The sequence below is a fragment of the Salvelinus sp. IW2-2015 genome, linkage group LG14 (assembly GCF_002910315.2).
Source record: "Salvelinus sp. IW2-2015 linkage group LG14, ASM291031v2, whole genome shotgun sequence".
Classification (NCBI taxonomy): Eukaryota; Metazoa; Chordata; class Actinopteri; order Salmoniformes; family Salmonidae; genus Salvelinus; species Salvelinus sp. IW2-2015.
The window spans coordinates 39,729,517-39,748,888 of record NC_036854.1 but is presented as its reverse complement, the minus strand read 5'-3'; the positions used below and the strand labels follow the sequence as shown (position 1 = coordinate 39,748,888).

Here is a 19,372-nt window from a genome sequence, read left to right as displayed (position 1 = left end):
CCACTTGGCGTTTTTCCTATTTTGTTGAATTACAACCTGTAATTTAAATGTATATGTATTGGACATACACAAAATAGTCCAAATTGATGAAGTGAAATGGGAAGAAAAAAAATCAAAAAGAAAGAAGGACCAAGGCACACTTCATATAATTATTTTAAATGCCTTTATTTGTATGGCATGTTCAATAGAAACAAAGTGTTAAAAATCTGACGCGTTTCGGCTGCATGGCCTTCGTCAGGGAGTACAAAGAAATAATATAATGTCCTCTTTTGAACAGCTTTTCCAATTAGCCCTAATAGCCCTAAAACTTTGTTTCTATTGAACATGCCATACAAATAAAGGCATTTTAATTAATTATATGAAGTGCCTCGGTCCTCCTTTCTTTTAGATGACCAATTCACCCCTTTTACCAAAGAGCACCTTCAGTCTACCAAAATTGACTATTGTGTACCTTAGTAGCGCTTCCCGTCCTCTTCTTTCTACTAGAAAAAAATTACTTATTTAAAAGAATTCTTAAAAATAAAACGGAAAAGTGGTGCGTGCATACAGTGGGGAGAACAAGTATTTGATACACTGCCGATTTTGCAGGTTTTCCTACTTACAAAGCAAAAATGAATAAAATGCTAATTAATTACTTAAAAATCATACAATGTGATTTTCTGGATTTTTGTTTTAGATTCTGTCTCTCACAGTTGAAGTGTACCTATGATAAAAAATACAGACCTCTACATGCTTTGTAAGTAGGAAAACCTGCAAAATCGGCAGTGTATCAAATACTTGTTCTCCCCACTGTATGTATTCACGCCATTTTGCTATGAAGCCCCTAAATCTAGTGCAACCAATTACCTTCAGAAGTCACATATGTTAAATAAAGTCCACCTGTGTGCAATCTAAGTGTCACATGATCTGTCACATGATCTCAGTATATAGAGTCTGCAACACCAAGGGGCACCACCAAGCAAGCGGCACCATGAAGACCAAGGAGCTCTCCAAACAGGTCAGGGACAAAGTTGTGGAGAAGAACAGATCAGGGTTAGGTTCTAAAAAAAATAGAATATGCCACGGAGCACCATTAAATCCATTATTGAAAAATGGAAAGAATATGGCAGCACAACAAACCTGCCAAGAGAGGGCCGACCACCAAAACTCATGGACCAGGCAAAGAGACCAAAGATAACCCTGAAGGAGCTGCAAAGCTCCACAGCGGAGATTGGAGTATCTGTTCATAGGACTACTTAAAGCCGTACACTCCACAGAGCTGGGCTTTACAGAAGAGTGTCCAGAAAAAAGCCATTGCTTAAAGAAAAAAATAAGCAAACACGTTTGGTGTTCGCCAAAAGGCATGTGGGAGACTCCCCAAACATATGGAAGAAGGTACTCTGGTCAGATGAGACTAAAATTGAGCTTTTTGTCCATCAAGGAAAACGCTATGTCTGGCACAAACCCAACACCTCTCATCACAACACCATCAACACCATTTTTTTCATCGGCAGGAACTGGGAAACTGGTCAGAGTTTAAGGAATGATGGATGGCGCTAAATATAGGGAAGTTCTTGAGGGAAACCTGTTTCAGTCTTCCAGAGATTTGAGACTGGGACAGAGGTTCACCTTCCAGCAGGACAATGAGCCTAAGCATACTGATAAAGCAACACTCAAGTGGTTTAAGGGGAAACATTTAAATGTCTTGGAATGGCCTAGTCAAAGCCCAGACCTCAATCCAATTTGAGAATCTGTGGTATGACTTAAAGATTGCTGTACACCAGCAGAACCCATCCAACTTGAAGGAGCTGGAGCAGTTTTGCCTTGAAGAATGGGCCAAAATCCCAGTGGCTAGATGTGCCAAGCTTATAGTGACATACCCCAAGAGACTTGCAACTGTAATTGCTGAAAAAGGTGGTTCTACAACGTATTGCCTTTGGAGGTGAATAGTTATGCACGCTAAAGTGTTCTGTTTTTTAGTCTTGTTTCTTGTTTGTTCCACAATAAAAAATATTTTGCATCTTCAAATTTCCCAAATGCCTGAAATGTCCTTCCCTAACTACTTTCTGACAAGATAGAACTGCCAAAGGGGGCGGAGTTGCAATCTACTGCAGAGATAGCCTGCAGAGTTCTGTCATACTTTCCAGGTCTGTGCCCAAACAATTCAAGCTACTACTTTTAAAAATCCACCTTTTCAGAAACAAGTCTCTCACCGTTGCCCTGGACACCATATGTGAATTGATCACCCGCCATCTATCTTCAGAGTTCGTACTGTTATGTGACCTAAACTGGGACATGCTTCACACCCCGGCTGTCCTACAATCTAAGCTAGATGCCCTCAATCTCACACAATTTATCAAGGAACTTAACAGGTACAACCCTAAATCCATAACCATGGGCACCATCTTAGATAGCATCCTGACCAACTTGCCCTCTAAATACACTTCTGCTGTCTTCAACCAGGATCTCAGCAATCACTGCCTCATTGCCTGCGTGTGTAATGGGTACGCAGTCAAACGACCACCCCTTGTCACTGTCAAACTCTCCATAAAACACTTCAGCGAGCAGGCCTTTCTAATTAACCTGGCCCGGTATCCTGGAAGATTATTGACCTCATCCCGTCAGTAGAGGATGCCTGGTTGCTCTTCAAAAGTGCTTTCCTCTACATCTTAAAATCAAAAAAATGAACTAAGAACAGATATAGCCCTTGACTGCCCTTGACCAGCACAAAAACATCCTGTGGTGTTCTGCATTAGCATCGAATAGCCCCCGCGATTTGCAACTTTTCAGGGAAGTCAGGAACCAATATACTCAGTCAGTTAGGAAAGCTAAGGCTACTTTTTTCAAACAGAAATTTGCTTCCTGTAGCATTAATTCCAAAAAGTTTTGGGACACTGTAAGCCTATGCAGAATAAGAGCACCTCCTCCCAGCTGCCCACTGCACTGAGGATAGGAAAAACTGTCACCACCGATAAATCTACGATAATCGATCATTTCAATAAGCATTTTTCTACGGCTGGCCATTCTTTCCACCTGGCTACCCCTACCCCGGCCAACATCTCAGCACCCCTTGCAGCAACTTGCCCCCCCCCCGCCCCCGCTTCTCCTTCCCCAAATCCAGACAGCTGATGTTCTAAAAGAGCTTCAGAATCTGGACCCCTACAAATCAGCCGGGCTAGACAATATGGACCCTCTCTTTCTAAAATGATCCGCCGAAATTGTTGCAACCCCTATTACCAGTCTGTTCAACCTCTCTTTCGTATCGTCTGAAATCCACAAAGTTTGGAAAAGCTGCCGCGGTTATCCCCCTCTTCAAAGGGGAAGACACTAGACCCAAACTGTTATAGACCTATATCCATCCTGCTCTGCCTTTCTAAAATCTTCGAAAGCCAAGTTAATAACAGATCACCCACCATTTTGAATCCCACCGTACCTTCTCCACTATGCAATCTGGTTTCTGAGCTGTCATGGGTGCACCTCAGCCACGCTCAAGGTCCTAAACGATATCTAACCGCCATCGATAAAAGACAGTACTGTGCAGCCGTCTTCATTGACCTGGCCAAGGCTTTTGACTCTGTCAATCACCACATCTTCTCGGCAGACTCAATAGCCTTGGCTTCTCAAATGACTGCCTCGCCTGGTTCACCAACTACTTCTCAGATAGAGTTCAGTGTGTCAAATCGGAGGGCCAGTTGCCCGGACCTCTGGCAGTCTCTATGGGGGTGCCACAGGGTTAAATTCTCGGGCCGACTCTTTTCTCTGTATGTATCAATGATGTCGCTCTTGCTGCTGGTGATTCTCTGATCCACCTCCACGCAGACGTCACCATTCTGTATACATCTGGCCCTTCTTTGGACACTGTGCTTACAAACCTCCAGACGAGCTTCAATGCCATACAACAGTCCTTCCGTGGCCTCCTCCTGCTTTTAAATGCTAGTAAAACTAAGTGCATGGTCTTCAACCAATTGCTGCCCGCACCCTCCCGCCCGACTAGCATCACTATTCTGGACGGTTCTGACCTAGAATATGTGCACAACTACAAATACCTAGGTGTCTGGTTAGACTGTAAACTCTCCTTCCAGACTCACATTAAGCATCTCCAATCCAAAATGAAATCTAGAATCGGCTTTCTATTTCGCAACAAAGCCTCCTTCACTCATGCTGCCAAACAATTCCTCGTAAAACTGACTATCCTACCGATCCTTGACTTCGGCGATGTCATTTACAAAATAGCCCCCAACACTCTACTCAGCAAACTGGATGTAGTCTATCACAGTGCCATCTGTTTTGTCACCAAAGCCCCATATACTACCCACCACTGCGACCTGTATGCTCTCGTTGGCTGGCCCTCACTACATATCCGTCACCAAACCCACTGGCTCCAGGTCATCTATAAGTCTTTGCTAGGTAAAGCCCCGCTTTAGCTCAGCTCACTGGTCACCATTGAAACACCCACCCGTAGCACGCGCTCCAGCAGGTATATTTCCCTGGTCATCCCCAAAGCCAAAACTTTCTTTGGCCGCCTTTCCTTCCAGTTCTCTGCTGCCAATGACTGGAACGAATTGCAAAAATCTCTGAAGCTGGAGTCTTATATCTCCCTCTAACTTTTAAGCATCAGCTGTCAGAGTAGCGATCACTGTACCTGTACATGGCCAATCTGTAAATAGCACACCCAACTACCTCATCCCCATATCCCCTCATCCTCATCCCCATCCCCTCATCCCCAACCCCCCAAAAAATCCATTTTAATTCTTGGTTGTAAGGCAACAAAATAGGAAAAGTGCCAAGGGGGTGAATACTTTCGCAAGCCACTGTATACGCACACACACGTACACACACTCACACATACACCAGGCAGTTTTAAGGGGTTGTTTGATTGATAGTTCTAACATTTTCTGGGCTCAGACGTACTGACACGTCTGCATCCTAATTGCCCGGTCATCATCATCTCTCCAAATTAGTAGAGAAACACCCAGCGATCATCATCAATTAATGCACACGTGTGCACGTCCGTGCTCCCATGCACACGCAAAAATACACGGTGTGTGGTCATTTTTTGGGGAGTATTGAAAAATGTTGCTTTCTCTCTCTCTCTCTGTGTGTGTGTGTGTTAGCCCTATAGAGCGGTCCCAGTTGGAGCACCATTCTATCCATAAGATGCTGAAGGTGTTCCCGTGTCTGACAGCCCACCTCTCCAGACATGAGTTACAGCAGATCAGCACCATCGCCATCATAGAGACCTGGGATAGGGCACAGATCAGTGAGTCCCACACACACACACACCATATATTTCTTGCATTGTAAACTTAAACATGCTCTAGCATAGCATTGGCAATATATCATTTTGTCTTTGGAAAACTCCCTGCATTTTCCTGAATACTGCGTTGACACATAAATGCATAAGAACACAGCCTTATTTAGAGCGTTTTCTCACACAAACACCGAGAGAAATACTCATCCAGGTTTTTATAAGGCCTTGATTTTGTTCTCAGGTATTCATTCTAGTCCATTCCCATGGTCTTTAACAGGAGATGGTGTCTGTCAGAGAGCTCACAGTCGGTGTTATAGCTACTGTTTGTCTTAAGAAGTACTGGAGGGCTGTGCATGCGGTGATGTTATTGATTGAGACAGCACTATTCCAGTGCTGTAGACCTCAATCATCCCAAATTCACCATCTATTATTCATGCTATTCAACAGTAATCTGAGTACATCACACGTGCTTCTAGGCTGTTCTATCTATCACATTTCACTGGCGGAGGCTGGTGGGGATAGACAAACAACAAACTCTCATCACGCATGCCTAAGCTGATACACACACACGGTTATACATTATGCATAATGTTCATGCGCACACACGCATACAAACACCCTTCAGCCTCACCCCAAAACACACCCCTTCACCCCAAGAAGTACATCGCTCCCTTCACGCCCCTGCCCACAGTGCGTCTGACTGTGAACATACAGTACTGAAATGGAGTCTTTTTGCTTCCCTTCTGTGAGGCCTGACTGGTTTCACAAGAGCAGTTTTATCTGTGTCCGTTTCTTTTCATCATTCATCCCTCGTGTGTGCGCGTACACCGTGTGTGTGTGCGGCGATTTGGGCAGATTGAAACCCCTCTAGCTACTCTCTGAGATAGAACATCTACAAGTGGTGGTGAGATATGCAGCAGAGCACCGCAGGGAAATATAGAAGCTGCTTGTATATGAAACTCTGCGAGCTGGTTTGGCTTCTGAAATGACTGTCATCCATAGAGGCAGGCAGCACTATCAACGGAATGCTTAGACTCAATCCCCTCTCCTGTTATGTTTGATTTGGTGGTTGGATATTGCTTTTCTGTTACCTTTCCCAGGAGCTTGAGTCGGGAGGCTGATATTTTTGTAGATTTTGATGAGGGGAAAGAAGTACTCTATATTCTAGAGAGGGAAATGAATACTTTAAATAAATTGATCTCTGCTTATGTACACACAGTGTATATATATATATATATATACAGTACCAGTCAAAAGTTTGGACACACCTACTTTTCTTTATTTTTAAGCGCAAACCAGATGGGATGGTTTATCACTGCAGAATGCTGTGGTAGCCATGCTGGTTAAGTGTGGTTAAATTTGCCTTGAATTCTAAATAAATTATCTTCTTATTGGTGTTCTTTAGTAGTGGTTTCTTTGCAGCAATTTGACCATGAAGGCCTGATTCACACAGTCTCCTCTGAACAGTTGATGTTGAGATGTCTGTTACTTGAACTCTGTGAAGCAATTATTTGGACTGCAATTTCTGAGGCTGGTAACTCTAATGAACCTATCCTCTGCAGCAGAGGTAACTCTGGGTCTTCCTTTCCTGTGGCGGTCCTCATGAGAGCCAGTTTCATCATAGTGCTTGATGGTTTTTGCGACTGCACTTCAAAAAACCTTCAAAGTTCTTGACATTTTCCGGATTGACTGACCTTCATGTCTTAAAGTAATGATGGACTGTCGTTTCTCTTGGCTTATTTGAGCTGTTCTTGCCATAATATGGACTTGGTCTTTTACCAAATAGGGCTATCTTCTGTATACCACCCCTACTTTGTCACAACACAACTGATTGGCTCAAACGCATTAAGAAGGAAAAAAATTCTGGTTGAGAGAATGCCAAGAGTTTGCAAAGCTGTCACCAAGGCAAAGGGTGGCTACTTTGAAGAATCTCAAATATAAAATATGATGGCAAGGTTTAATGTCTGAGATGTGTGATGTGATAAGCTATTTGAAATGTTCTGAAAAGACGAGACCGGTGCATTTGGGATAATTGTTTTGCTGTGAGAGAGATGTTTCTGTCTACTATAGTGTACTGGTCTAAAGTAGTGCACTATATAGAGAATAGGGTGCCATTTGGGATGCAGGCAGATTATGTGATGTTCCTCTATGTGATGGACAGAGGTATTTCTTAACTTTTTTTAGTTTTTATTTCACTTTAACATCCCTTTCCTCCTGCAGTATTTGGACACAATGGATTCTTCCTCATCCTGAAAGGTTCAGTAGCTCCGTACACTCAAGAAAGATCCAGGGAGGCTGTTGATCCAAAGGGCTCAGTGGTAAGCAACCACACCATGGCAGTGCCACAATGTTACTACGGAGTGTTAAAGATGGTATCTGCAGTAGGGAGAAACGGCGACACTGGCCATTGTTATCGTTTTTGTTGCCGAGCTGAGGAGCATCGTGCAGCATGGTAAAAGCGGAAAGAACGGTGTTCGTCGTTTGCAGTGACTTCTCTGTTGTAATCTCGCAATCGAATGTGGCTGTTTCACCATTAAGGATTCTTTAAGCTTTAAGGTATTTTCACAGTTTTCGTTAGTTGATTGATTTGTTGGTTGATTGAGTGATTGATTGCGTGTTTCAGATAGGTGTGGGTGGCAGCTTTGGATCGTTTGAACCTCCTGCAGGTACTGAGGCAGGCATCACCATCCAGTGTACATTAACACAGGAATCCTGCGAGATCCTGAAAATCTCCCACTCAGGCTACGCCAAGCTGAAGAAGGTGAAGGAGCTACATTTATCCAAAATGAATATGCTACGTACCTGATTTATATGCATACCAGCATATGTGACTGTATTAATCAACCACAAATACAAGTTACTTATACTTCCATATGTTTCAATGTCTTTAGACATCTCCTAATGTTTTCAACTTTATTTGTACACTAAGACATGTGTCCTTGCCCACTGTCTTGAATCTGTATTGTGCTGTATGTCTCTTGTTGTAGGAGATCTTGGCCCAGAACTATGCTCTGAAGGAATCTCTGATCCAGGGTTGTGACTTCTACCTGCATTGGCCCAAGCTCTCCATCGATAGGCTGGCCAACCTCATCCAGATGAAGAACTTACCAGCCAAACACGGTACAGTTCAGTAATAACCTCCCCTCAGTCAGCCAATCACGGTAAACCCATTTCTGTCACCCAATTATGGTATAGTAATACCCTCAGTGAGCCAATCACGCTAATACTCACCTCACAGTCAGCCGATCATGGTAATACTGTACTACTACCTTATTCGAATCATGGTAGTACATGGTAATTCCATAGTGCATGGGAGTTAGGCTGTGTGTTCCTGTAATGAATAAAATATGTTCTCTTTTCCACACATTTATCTCTGTATGAGTTAAATTAAATCCCTTTGTTGTTTTTTATCTGGGAAAATATGATACATCATGTATGAAATAAGTCTTTGTAATGTGTGGCAGTTTTTTTATTACATCTTTATTTGTCAGTAATTAGGGACAGATGCTGTATGCTTCATTGAAAACAAGACAGACTTAGACCTAGACGCAGATGGTTGCATATGAAACAGAGGTTACTATCGTATACCACTAGATCTTAACAACTTCAATACATTGTCAAAGCGACATGAACGGCTTATGCATTAACTTCCCCGCCCTATTTTGTGCCGTCTGCCAAGCAAACAAACACAAACAAGGCGACAGTAAACATGTCGTCCCCCACGAATGATACCCCTTCGGCCAATCAGTGTAATTTGTGTAAATGGCGGCTCTCTCGTGTAGGACTAACAGTTGATTACTGTAGCGCCCTCTTGGGCCAGTCAATGTAATTTTGTAAATGCCGGATCACTATGGCAAGACGCATCATTCACCAATTTCATCACTCTGAGTCAAACAGATCAAGAGATATAAATAATTGCCAGTTATAGCAACAACGGGTGGTCAATATTAATATTCTTGCACATGTTGAGTGATGATAGTGTTTGCAACATGTGTGCCACATTTTGTTACAATACGAATATCCTTGACTAATTTCTATTTATTAATGTGCTAGAGCACGCCTGCTTGAATATTTATTCGTCAATATCGGCCAAATTGTTTAAGGTAGTAGTCTGGAAAAAAATTGCATTGAGATACCTTTGTCCATAGATGTCACGTATGAAGTTTTGTGCAGATTGGTCATTCGGGGCCAGAAAAGTAGCGTTTTGCCCAAGATTTTAAATGGAAGAAAATCAATCATGGCGGACCTTATGGGGGAAATGTGTTCTTTGTAAGAAGAGGGACCTATGTACCAAATTTCATGACTAGGTCAAATGGGGTGAGGGGCGTGACCTTTTAAAGTTTGCTTTTTCAATCTCCTGTTATAGCGCCACCATCTGGCCAATCAGTAAATGCCAGATCTCTATGACAAGATGCATCATTCACCCAAGTTTAGTCAAAATCGGGCTAGTGCTGTCTGAAATATTGCGTGACTAACGTACTAATGGACAGAGACAGATGCACAGTCCCCTCCCCAATTTAATTTGGGGGGACAACAAATTAGATCCATCCTCTACTTCTGCCTCTCTCTCTGTCTTTCTCTCTTCTTTCTCTCTAGCCTCTACCTATTCCATCTTTAGATGTGGTCGAGGCGACAGGAGAGCATATGGCGAACGTTGAATGGAGACGTTACCCAGTGCAGCTAAAGGCACCGTACCAAATGTTTTATATCAAACACTTAACTCAGAACCTTGTCTTTTCCACTACTTGTAGTGCATGTCATCATCACTGATCCCCTCCCTCTTCTCTCACCTTTCGTCTTGTCTTTTAAGGAGAGAGAGAGCCAGGGCCTTCCTTCAGCTCCCTCCATCCCCATTTGCCTCTTCATCCCCTTCATCTGAATGCAATGATACATTCCCTTTATTAGAGGGAGAGTGAAAGAAGAAAAATGGTGGATGTGCATACGTGTATCCGCTAGTGATTGGATATGTTGGTTGGAGGGTAAGGGTGGGGTATAGGATAGTATCATACTGTCAAACGATAGGATCTCATCGCAGCTTGGAATAAGCCGAGCGAGTGGTGTGTGCTGTGTGTGCCGTCCGTTGATTGCTGTAGGGCCGATCTCTAGCTCTATTTGCCTAGTGGGGAAGCTGAAGCTAGCCAGCCGGCTGAATCTGGCTGGATCTGGGTTTATGTATCCTGGATAGATGAACGGTCTGCCTGGAGGGCAGGACTCCTGTCCTGAGGTTTGTACAGATGAATGACTTGTTTACATGCTGCTGCCTATCATCAGAGGCCTAGTCTGCCTCCCAAATGGCACCTTATTACCTATTTAGTGCACTACTACCCATAGGGCTTTGGTCAAAGGTGGTGCACTATATAGGGAATAGGGTGTCATTTGTAATTCAACCCTATAACACAATATCCCCATTTGTCTCTCTGTACTTTGGCCTGTGACATGGAGAGGATACCTTAACCATCTGGCTTACCTGCCTGCCATGTTAACCTATACGGACGCCTAAGCCTGTCTCTCGATCCCCAACAGGCTCACCTTGATTGGCTCCATGTTGATGCTTCAGTGGCTTTGAGAGGGATAGTGTTTCATGTAAAGGTTTGTGAGAGCAGAATGAAGACTGTTATCTGCTGATGCCACCATAGAGACGTTCAACTACTGTCTGAACAGACAATAACTCTGGAGGTTAGGCCGGGGCATGACATTTGGGGCCATCTCAATTTGGGGCACCTCTGTTAAAGTAATAGCCATTTTAACATTTTGATGCATCCTAAATCTCTCTATGACCCCTTCCCTCACATCTGTTATGTCAGCGCCTGTATACAGTACTATAGGTGACATTTACAAGTCAGTGGAGAAAGGCAGTGTTACAGAAGGCTATTACCTCACCACTGCAGTGGGACTCTTCATCTCAGAGGGGTGTGTGTCTAACTCTGGTGTTAACACTTCATGTCACCACAGGCACAACTGTCCTACAGTAGCTGCTTCAAGTTTCCACATACTGATCCTTTGTCTATATGAGATGACCTCAGTCACAGTGAATGTGTTGGACAGGCTGGCTGGCCGGCTGACTGACTGACTGGCCGACTGGCTGGCTGGTTGCTTTAACTGCGCCAACAGCTCTCCAGGCTGGCTCTGGTCCATCCAGTACCCTTTTTACATTACTATGCATTTCACATTGTCCTTTCCAACATGGTTCAAGCAACTAAGGAACTGTAGTTGTGTAACCAAGCCAGGTTCGGCTTGGCTCGGTAGTGTAAAAAGGGTACATTCGTTTCCCTTCTGGATCCAACACAACAGAAACAGCAGTCTGGCTGGAGACCAAGGCGTTTTCCCACGCAAGGCTTTTTCAGAACGTCCGATAGACAAGACTGTCTGTATGGGAATACTGTGTCCCCATCCCAGACGGTCATGCTTGTCCAAGAGCTCTCCTCTGGAATGTAGTCCTCTTACACACGCGGGCGCGTACAAACACACACACTGCACATAGTCTGGCAGATTGTTTTACATTGATTGTTCACGGGGATCAAACATCCAGCCGGTATCTTAATCCAAGCAAGAGATGGATTACATTACGCTTTGTGTGTAAAGTGGCTGATGGATATTTTCATAGTGGTGCATGGCATGAATGAAACACATGTTTTCGGGGTATTGTAAAGAGTTGAGTGATTCACCATGCCTTTAGCTTAGTCTTACAGACTCGCATACGTCTTCAGCGAGGTATCCTGTTACACTTAATTGAATATGACCGCTCTGCCTTATGACGTACATCGAATGCCTCCGAGGCCGACAGGTAGAGTAGTGGTTGATCACAAGCAGATAAGTATGCTTTTCCCCTTCCTGGAATCTGGTGAAGCCAAGACAATTTCGACGTATACTGGTAATAGAAAATAAAACGGTTAATTTAGAAAATATCCCTTTCCTTCCGTTGTAGGCATTTCCTCTTCTTAATAATTCTCAGCTGTCATCTTTGTGCCCTTCTCACCCCTTCTTCAACCACCTCACCCTCCTCCCCTTCTCCAAACTGTGGCAAGGCTCTACTATCCATCATTGGCTGATTATTGTTTCAGAGAGCTCATTACTGCAGACGAGGGCCTCAAACAGACTAATAACTGACTATTAGGGCCCTATTAGAGTGGCTAATTCAACCTCTATTTGGATTTCCTCCCTCCGTCCCTATATACAGTGAATGAGGTCTACCACAGTGTTTGGACAAAACTCCCTTCCCGAATCTTTCTCTGTCTGCCGCATGAATGCACATGCACACACAGAGGAGAGGAGAGAGGGTTTGGCTGTCCCCCATCACACCAGTAAAAACACTGGCATTAACTAGCCATTAGTTCTGTGACAATCAAAAGTCTGTCAGGCAGCAACTTAAACGTTAAGGGGAGAGGACAGGGAGGCTAGAGACGATATGGCTTGTCAGTCAAGAGGTACTATCAGCTCCAGGAAAGATTATGGACTGCACGCTTGTTGTTTTGATTTCACGGTAGATGCTGTATGCTTGGAGATATAGTAAGCACAACCAATGCACTCTGATGTATGGGAAAATCACACCAAAGACAACCTCACACTAACCCTGCCATCTAGCAGTTTATCCTAAATACCCTGCACATTGCCTATTTTTCATTTTCTATGTGAAAAATGATAACAATACAGACATGGCCACTAAATTAACCTGATCGCCAGGGGAAAACAGCCCTCTCACTTAATATGTGACGGCAGTTTGAGTGAACCTTGGCCCCAGCCTGTTCTGGAGAGAACATTGACTATGACTGTGTTAGAAATTACACCCTGTTCCCTATAAAGTGCACTATTTTTGACCAGAGCCCTATGCGTCCTGGTCAAAAGTAGTGCACTAGGGTATAGTGTGATATTTGGAACGCAGACTTTGACAGAGAGTTGGAGCAGACAGACACAGTCCAGGGGATCCTACTGGGTAATTTCCCAGGTGAGGCCCTGTTAACTGTTTGATTATTCTGGGGCCTGAGTGAGTGAGAAAGGTCAAAGGGGATCTTGAAGTTCTGAGGTCTTAAATAAAAGCTGCCAAGCATTTCATTGGAATAGGCCGGGATGAAATTAGGCCCTAGAATGACACACACACACACACACACACACACACACCATGGCTCCCCCGGTACTGGGGAGCACACATAACAAATGGGCCCCGTTTGTCCAACTTTCCCCTACATAGAGATAGCGTTTAAAAACACCTGTCAGCGCTAATATACCGTGTTTCTCCTAGCCGTTAAAGGCTAGAGGGCCGTGAATCAATATAATGCTCACCTCCCAATGCACACAAACCAAAGATTTGTCACATGACAAAATAATCCTCCAGCACAGACTTTGGGGCCTCTTGCTAAAACAAGAGGACTTCTTCTGTCATTTACAGTGTAGCCTACTTTCTTTTCACAATACTTTTGGTAGATTTTGTCGGTTGTGATGCATTAGTCAAAGAAGCGGTGGATTGGGTGTTGCTGTGGGGGTTAGTAGGATGTGTGTGTGTGTGCTTGTGTGTGTGCGCGCAGTAACCCCAAGAGTGTCCGAGGCGATGAATAGACACATAGAGTACAGCTTCAAGTAAGGTTAAGAGGGAGGTGTGTGTCTCTTTGTTAACTACAGCTGGTGAGCGATCTCTAATGCTAAGGAAGTCTCAAGGTTTTACTTGCCTGAGTTAGAATACCTCATGATAAGCTGCAGACCATACGTAGGAGTTTGTTTACTTGAGCGAGCTAAGGCCGCACTCAAAGAGTTGTATAGGGCCATAAGCAAAAAGTAAAATGCGCATCCAGAGGTGGCGCTCCTAGTGGCCGGTGATTTTAATACAGGGAAACTGAATTCTGTCTTACCTCATTTTTACCAGCATGTCTCCTGTGCAACTAGAGGCGACAAAACTCTAGATCACCTCTATTCCACACACAGAGACACATACAAAACTCTAGATCACCTCTACTCCACACACAGAGACACGTACAAAACTGTAGATCACCTTTACTCCACACACAGAGACACATACACAACTCTAGATCACCTTTACTCCACACACAGAGACACATACAAAACTCTAGATCACCACTACTCCACACACAGAGACACATACAAAACTCTAGATCACCTCTACTCCACACACAGAGACACATACAAAACTCTAGATCACCTCTACTCCACACACAGAGACACATACAAGGCTCTCCTCTCCTTTAGGCAAATCAGACCACAACTCAATCCTCCTGATTCCTGCTTATAAGCAAAAACTCAAACAGGAAGTACCAGTGACACACTCAATATGGAAGTGGTTAGATGAAGCGTGATGCTAAGCTACAGGACTGTTTCGCTAACACAGACTGGAATATGTTCTAAGATTCAGTAGTATCAGTAGTATCTAACAACATATCCCAACCAAAAGCCATGGGTTACAGGCAACATCTGCACTGAGCTAAAGATCTGCCGCTTTCAAGGAGCGGCCACTAAGAAATCCCGCTACGACCTCCGACRAACCATTTCAAAACAGGCAAATCGTCAATACAGGACAAAGATGGAATCCTACTACGCCAGCTCTGGCACTAGTCAGATGTGGCAGGGCTTGCAAAATATCACGGATTACAAAGGGAAACCTAGCCACAAGCTGCCCAGTGACGCGAGCCTACCAGATGAGCTAAATGCCTTCTATGCTCGCTTCTAGGCGAGAAACACTGAACCATGCATAAGAGCACCAGCAGTTCAGGATCAACTGTGTGTTCCCGCTCTCCACAGCCGATGGGAGTAAGACCTTTAAACAGGTTAAGATTCACAAGGCCACAGGGACAGACGGATTACCAGGACATGTACTCAGAGCATGTGCTGACCAGCTGGCAAGTGTCTTCACTGACATGTTCAGCCTCTCCCAGACCCCGTCTGTAATAGCTACATGTTTAAAGCAGACCACCATTCTCCATGTGCCCAAAAACACCAAGGTAACCTGTGCAACTGGATCCTGGAYTTCCTGACGGGCCGCTCCGAGGSAGTGRGGKTAGGCAACACATCCACCATGSTGACCCTCAACACGGGGGCCACTCAGGGGTGCGTGCTTAGTCCCATCCTGTACTCCAACAACTGTGTGGCCACGCAYGACTCACACACCATTTTGYTGACGAAGCAACAGAGATAGGCCTGATCACCGACCCATAAGTTTAATATATTGCGACAATAAAATTTTAAAAAACTCATATTTTCAGAATACTAAAATAATTGAAAAACAATAACTCATGATCTGCAGCAATCCTTTAAGTGGATCACAAAAAAAAAACGTTTATACTTAGGATGCTTAAGTGATGAAAAAACGAATTGTAACATACGCAGGGATTCTGGAAGCACGTGCACAAGCTGAGTTTAATAATAAACATGAATAAAATACACAACAGGAAGAGATTGCAAACGTAATGAAACGTACCAAAAAACCCAATACTGTCTGATGACTGAGGCTAAAGCAGAGGAGCTAATATGAAGGAGAGTAATCAGGGTGGTGAAGGTCCAGGTGTGCTTAACTGATGGGGAGCAGGTGTGCTTAACGATGGGGAGTCAAGGTGTGCCTTAACCGATGGGTGAGCAGGTATGAATAAAGGTCGAATGGGCGAGCAGGTTGGATGCTTAACGATGGGAGCAAGGTTGCTTACTGATTTTGGGAGCAGGTTGTGCTTTGACGTATTGGGAGCAGGTGTTAGTTATCTGCGATGGGGAACTCCGCTGAGCTGTTAGGCTTAACTTAAGATGGGGGCAGCACGCAGTGGTTGCATGCATGACTACCCCCGAAACTGGGAGCAGCGTGTCCTATCCTAAGTCGTAATGGGTGGGAGACCACAGCGTGTTCCACGACTCTTTCTACTGATCTGGGAGCAGGGTGTTGTGGATGCCGATATTAGACGTATGGGGACAGGTGATGTCTTAAAACAGATCGCGGCTAAGTCAGGTGTGGCTTAACGTTTGTGAGCAGGTGTGCTTACGATGGGAGGTCAGCGCTGTGCTTCACGATGGGAGAGCAGGCTCTGAGCGGTAACCGGATGCTGAGCAGGCTGTGCTTGTATTACTGATGCTATGAGGCAGGTGTGATTACGATGGGGAGCGGTGTGAGCAATGTGGGTTGGCCAGGACGCGGTGGTTAGTAGACCGGCGACGTCGAACACCGGAGGAGGGAGCAGGTGGTAGGCGTGACTCAAATAACACAAAGATAACTTTTGTGTAACTCCATTACTCAACAATAATGAAGCAGATTTAATTAAATGGAATAATCTTCCATATAATCTTACAGGCTACTAGACCTCTTTAGAACCGGCATGGCTGCCAAAGATTGTGATATTATTGTTGGTAAATACCAATTACCCCACCGAAGACATTCAGAGTATACTCGGCCATAACAGACTTTATATGGCAGATAAAACTAATAGGATAAAATGGAAAGGTTTTATACCCCCTAAGTCTGAGGGTGGATTTAACCTTCCAGGACTTGGATTGTATCAACTTCTACCAAAGACTTTTAATTGCAACATATAATTAAATGCGTTAAGAGAACAATGGGACATATTGAATATGAACATGTTCATCCCAGAGTCTTTCCACGTGTCTGGTTTTCAAAGGACGGATTTAACGTCAGCACGTCAATAGTTAAAAACACTAGAACACTATAAACAAAATAGAATAAACAATATAGAACATATAACTATATAAAACACTATAAGAACACTATAGAACACTATAGAACAATATAGAAACACTAAACAACAATATAGAACACTATAAACTATATAGACACTATAACTATATAGAACACTATAACAATATAGAACACTAATAGAACACAAAACAATATAGAACACTATAACAATATGAAATAGAACACTACTAACAATATAGAACACTTAACTATATAGAAACATTAACAATATAGAACCTATAACAATATAGAAACAAACTATAACAATAGAGAACACTATAGAACACTATAACAATATAGAAACCTATAACTATATAGAACACTATAACAATATAGAACACTATAACAATATAGAACACTATAGAACACTATAGACAACATATAGAACATAGAACAATAAGAACACTATAACTAATATAGAAACACTATAGAACACTATAACAATAATAGAACAATATAACAATATAGAACACTATAGAACAACTATAACAATATAGAACACTAATAACATATATAGAACACTATAACAATATAGAACACATATATAGAACACTATAACTATATAGAACACTATAACAATATAGAACACTATAACAATAATAGAATCACTATAGAACACTATATATAATATAAGCAACACTATAACAATATAGGAACCACTATAACACTAATAGAAACTATAACAATATATAGAACAACCATATACGGAACTATAGAAACTATAACATATAGAAACTAATAATCATAATAACATATATAAGAACACTATAGAACACTATAACAATATAGAACACTATAAACTCTATACAATATAGAACAACTATAGAACACTAATAGAACACTATAACAATATAGAATTCACTATAACAATAAGAACACTATAACTATAGACTATCAATAGACATATAGAACATATAACTTATAGAAACTATATGAACATAATAGACACTAGAACAATATAGAACACTAGAACAATATAGAACACTATAACTATATAGAACACTATAAAATATAGAACACTATAACATCATAGAACACTAGAACACTATAACAACAATAGAACACTATAACAATATAAGAAACTAATAGAACACTATAACAATATAGAACATATAGAACACTATAACTAATATAGAACACTATAACAATATAGAGACAATAGAACACTATAACAATACTAAGACACACTATAGAACACTATAAACATATATGACAATATAGGAACACTATAACAATATAGAACTATAAAACAATATAGACGCATTGATAAGCAATATACAACACATAACTATATAGAAAACTAGAACACTAAGAAAATAGAACAATATAAGACAATAGACTATAGAACATTCTATAAAGACACTATAACTATATAGCAACAATAAACAATATAGACATATAGAACACAAACAATATAGAACACTATAACCAATATAGAACACTATAGAACACTATATACCTATAAACACTTATATAAGAACGTATACAAATATAACTATAACAATATAGAACACTATAACAATAAGAACACTATAGAACACTATAAAATATAGAACACTATAACATATAGAACAACTATAAACTAATTAAGAACACTATAACAATAATAGAACACTATAGAACACTATAACAATATAGAACACTATACTATATAGAAACACTATAGAACACACAAGATATAGACACACTATAACATATAGCACACACGTATAGAACACTATATAAACTTTATAAGAACACTGATACAAATATAGAACACTATACAATATAGAACACTATAAAATATAGAACACTATAACTATATGATAAAGAACACAAAGATAAACTATAAGCTATAACGATACACTACTATAAAATCGATACTTAATACAAGTGGAACCTAAGAACACAATAAACTAGATATACTAAGAACCTTAACATATAGACACTATAAAGACTATAAATATAGAAACACTATAGACAAAACTAATACACTATATACACTATCAACGTATATAGAACAATTACTATAGAACAACTATTAAACGAGATAGAACACTATAACCATATAGAACACTATAGAAACTATAACATATAGAAACATATAGAACACTAGATAGAAACACTAGTAAAATATAGAACACTATATCGCAATACTAGAAACACTATAAACCTAATATAGAACACACATATAGAACATATAACTTATACTGAAAACTATAGAACACTATAGAACTAGAACAATATAGAACACTATAACTATATAGAACACTAATACGTATATAGAACACTATAACCATAGTACAGTAGAAACACACTATAACAATTAGAACACATATAACACTATAACAATATAGAAACTATATATAGAACACTATAAACAATATTAGAACACTATACATTATACGAACATCATTGTCCTATAGAACACTATAAACAATAGATATGAACACTATCAGATATCACCGATCATAGAAACTATAATC

General features: G+C 41.6%; 1 protein-coding gene across 5 annotated transcripts in view; it reads left to right on the top strand.

Annotated features, from left to right (window-relative positions):
- The window catches only part of cnbd1 (cyclic nucleotide binding domain containing 1), an 82,028-nt gene that overhangs the window by 29,068 nt on the left and 33,588 nt on the right, over positions 1-19,372 (top strand). For all 5 annotated transcript variants that reach the window (XR_011480940.1, XR_011480939.1, XM_024000984.1 and 2 more), the window contains 4 exons: positions 5,094-5,239; positions 7,451-7,548; positions 7,854-7,991; positions 8,218-8,350. Coding sequence is in view for 3 of the 5 variants with exons in the window: in XM_024000984.1 (XP_023856752.1) it covers positions 5,094-5,239; positions 7,451-7,548; positions 7,854-7,991; positions 8,218-8,350 (515 nt within the window). In the remaining 2 variants the exon portion in view is untranslated. The remainder of the gene's footprint in view (positions 1-5,093; positions 5,240-7,450; positions 7,549-7,853; positions 7,992-8,217; positions 8,351-19,372) is intronic.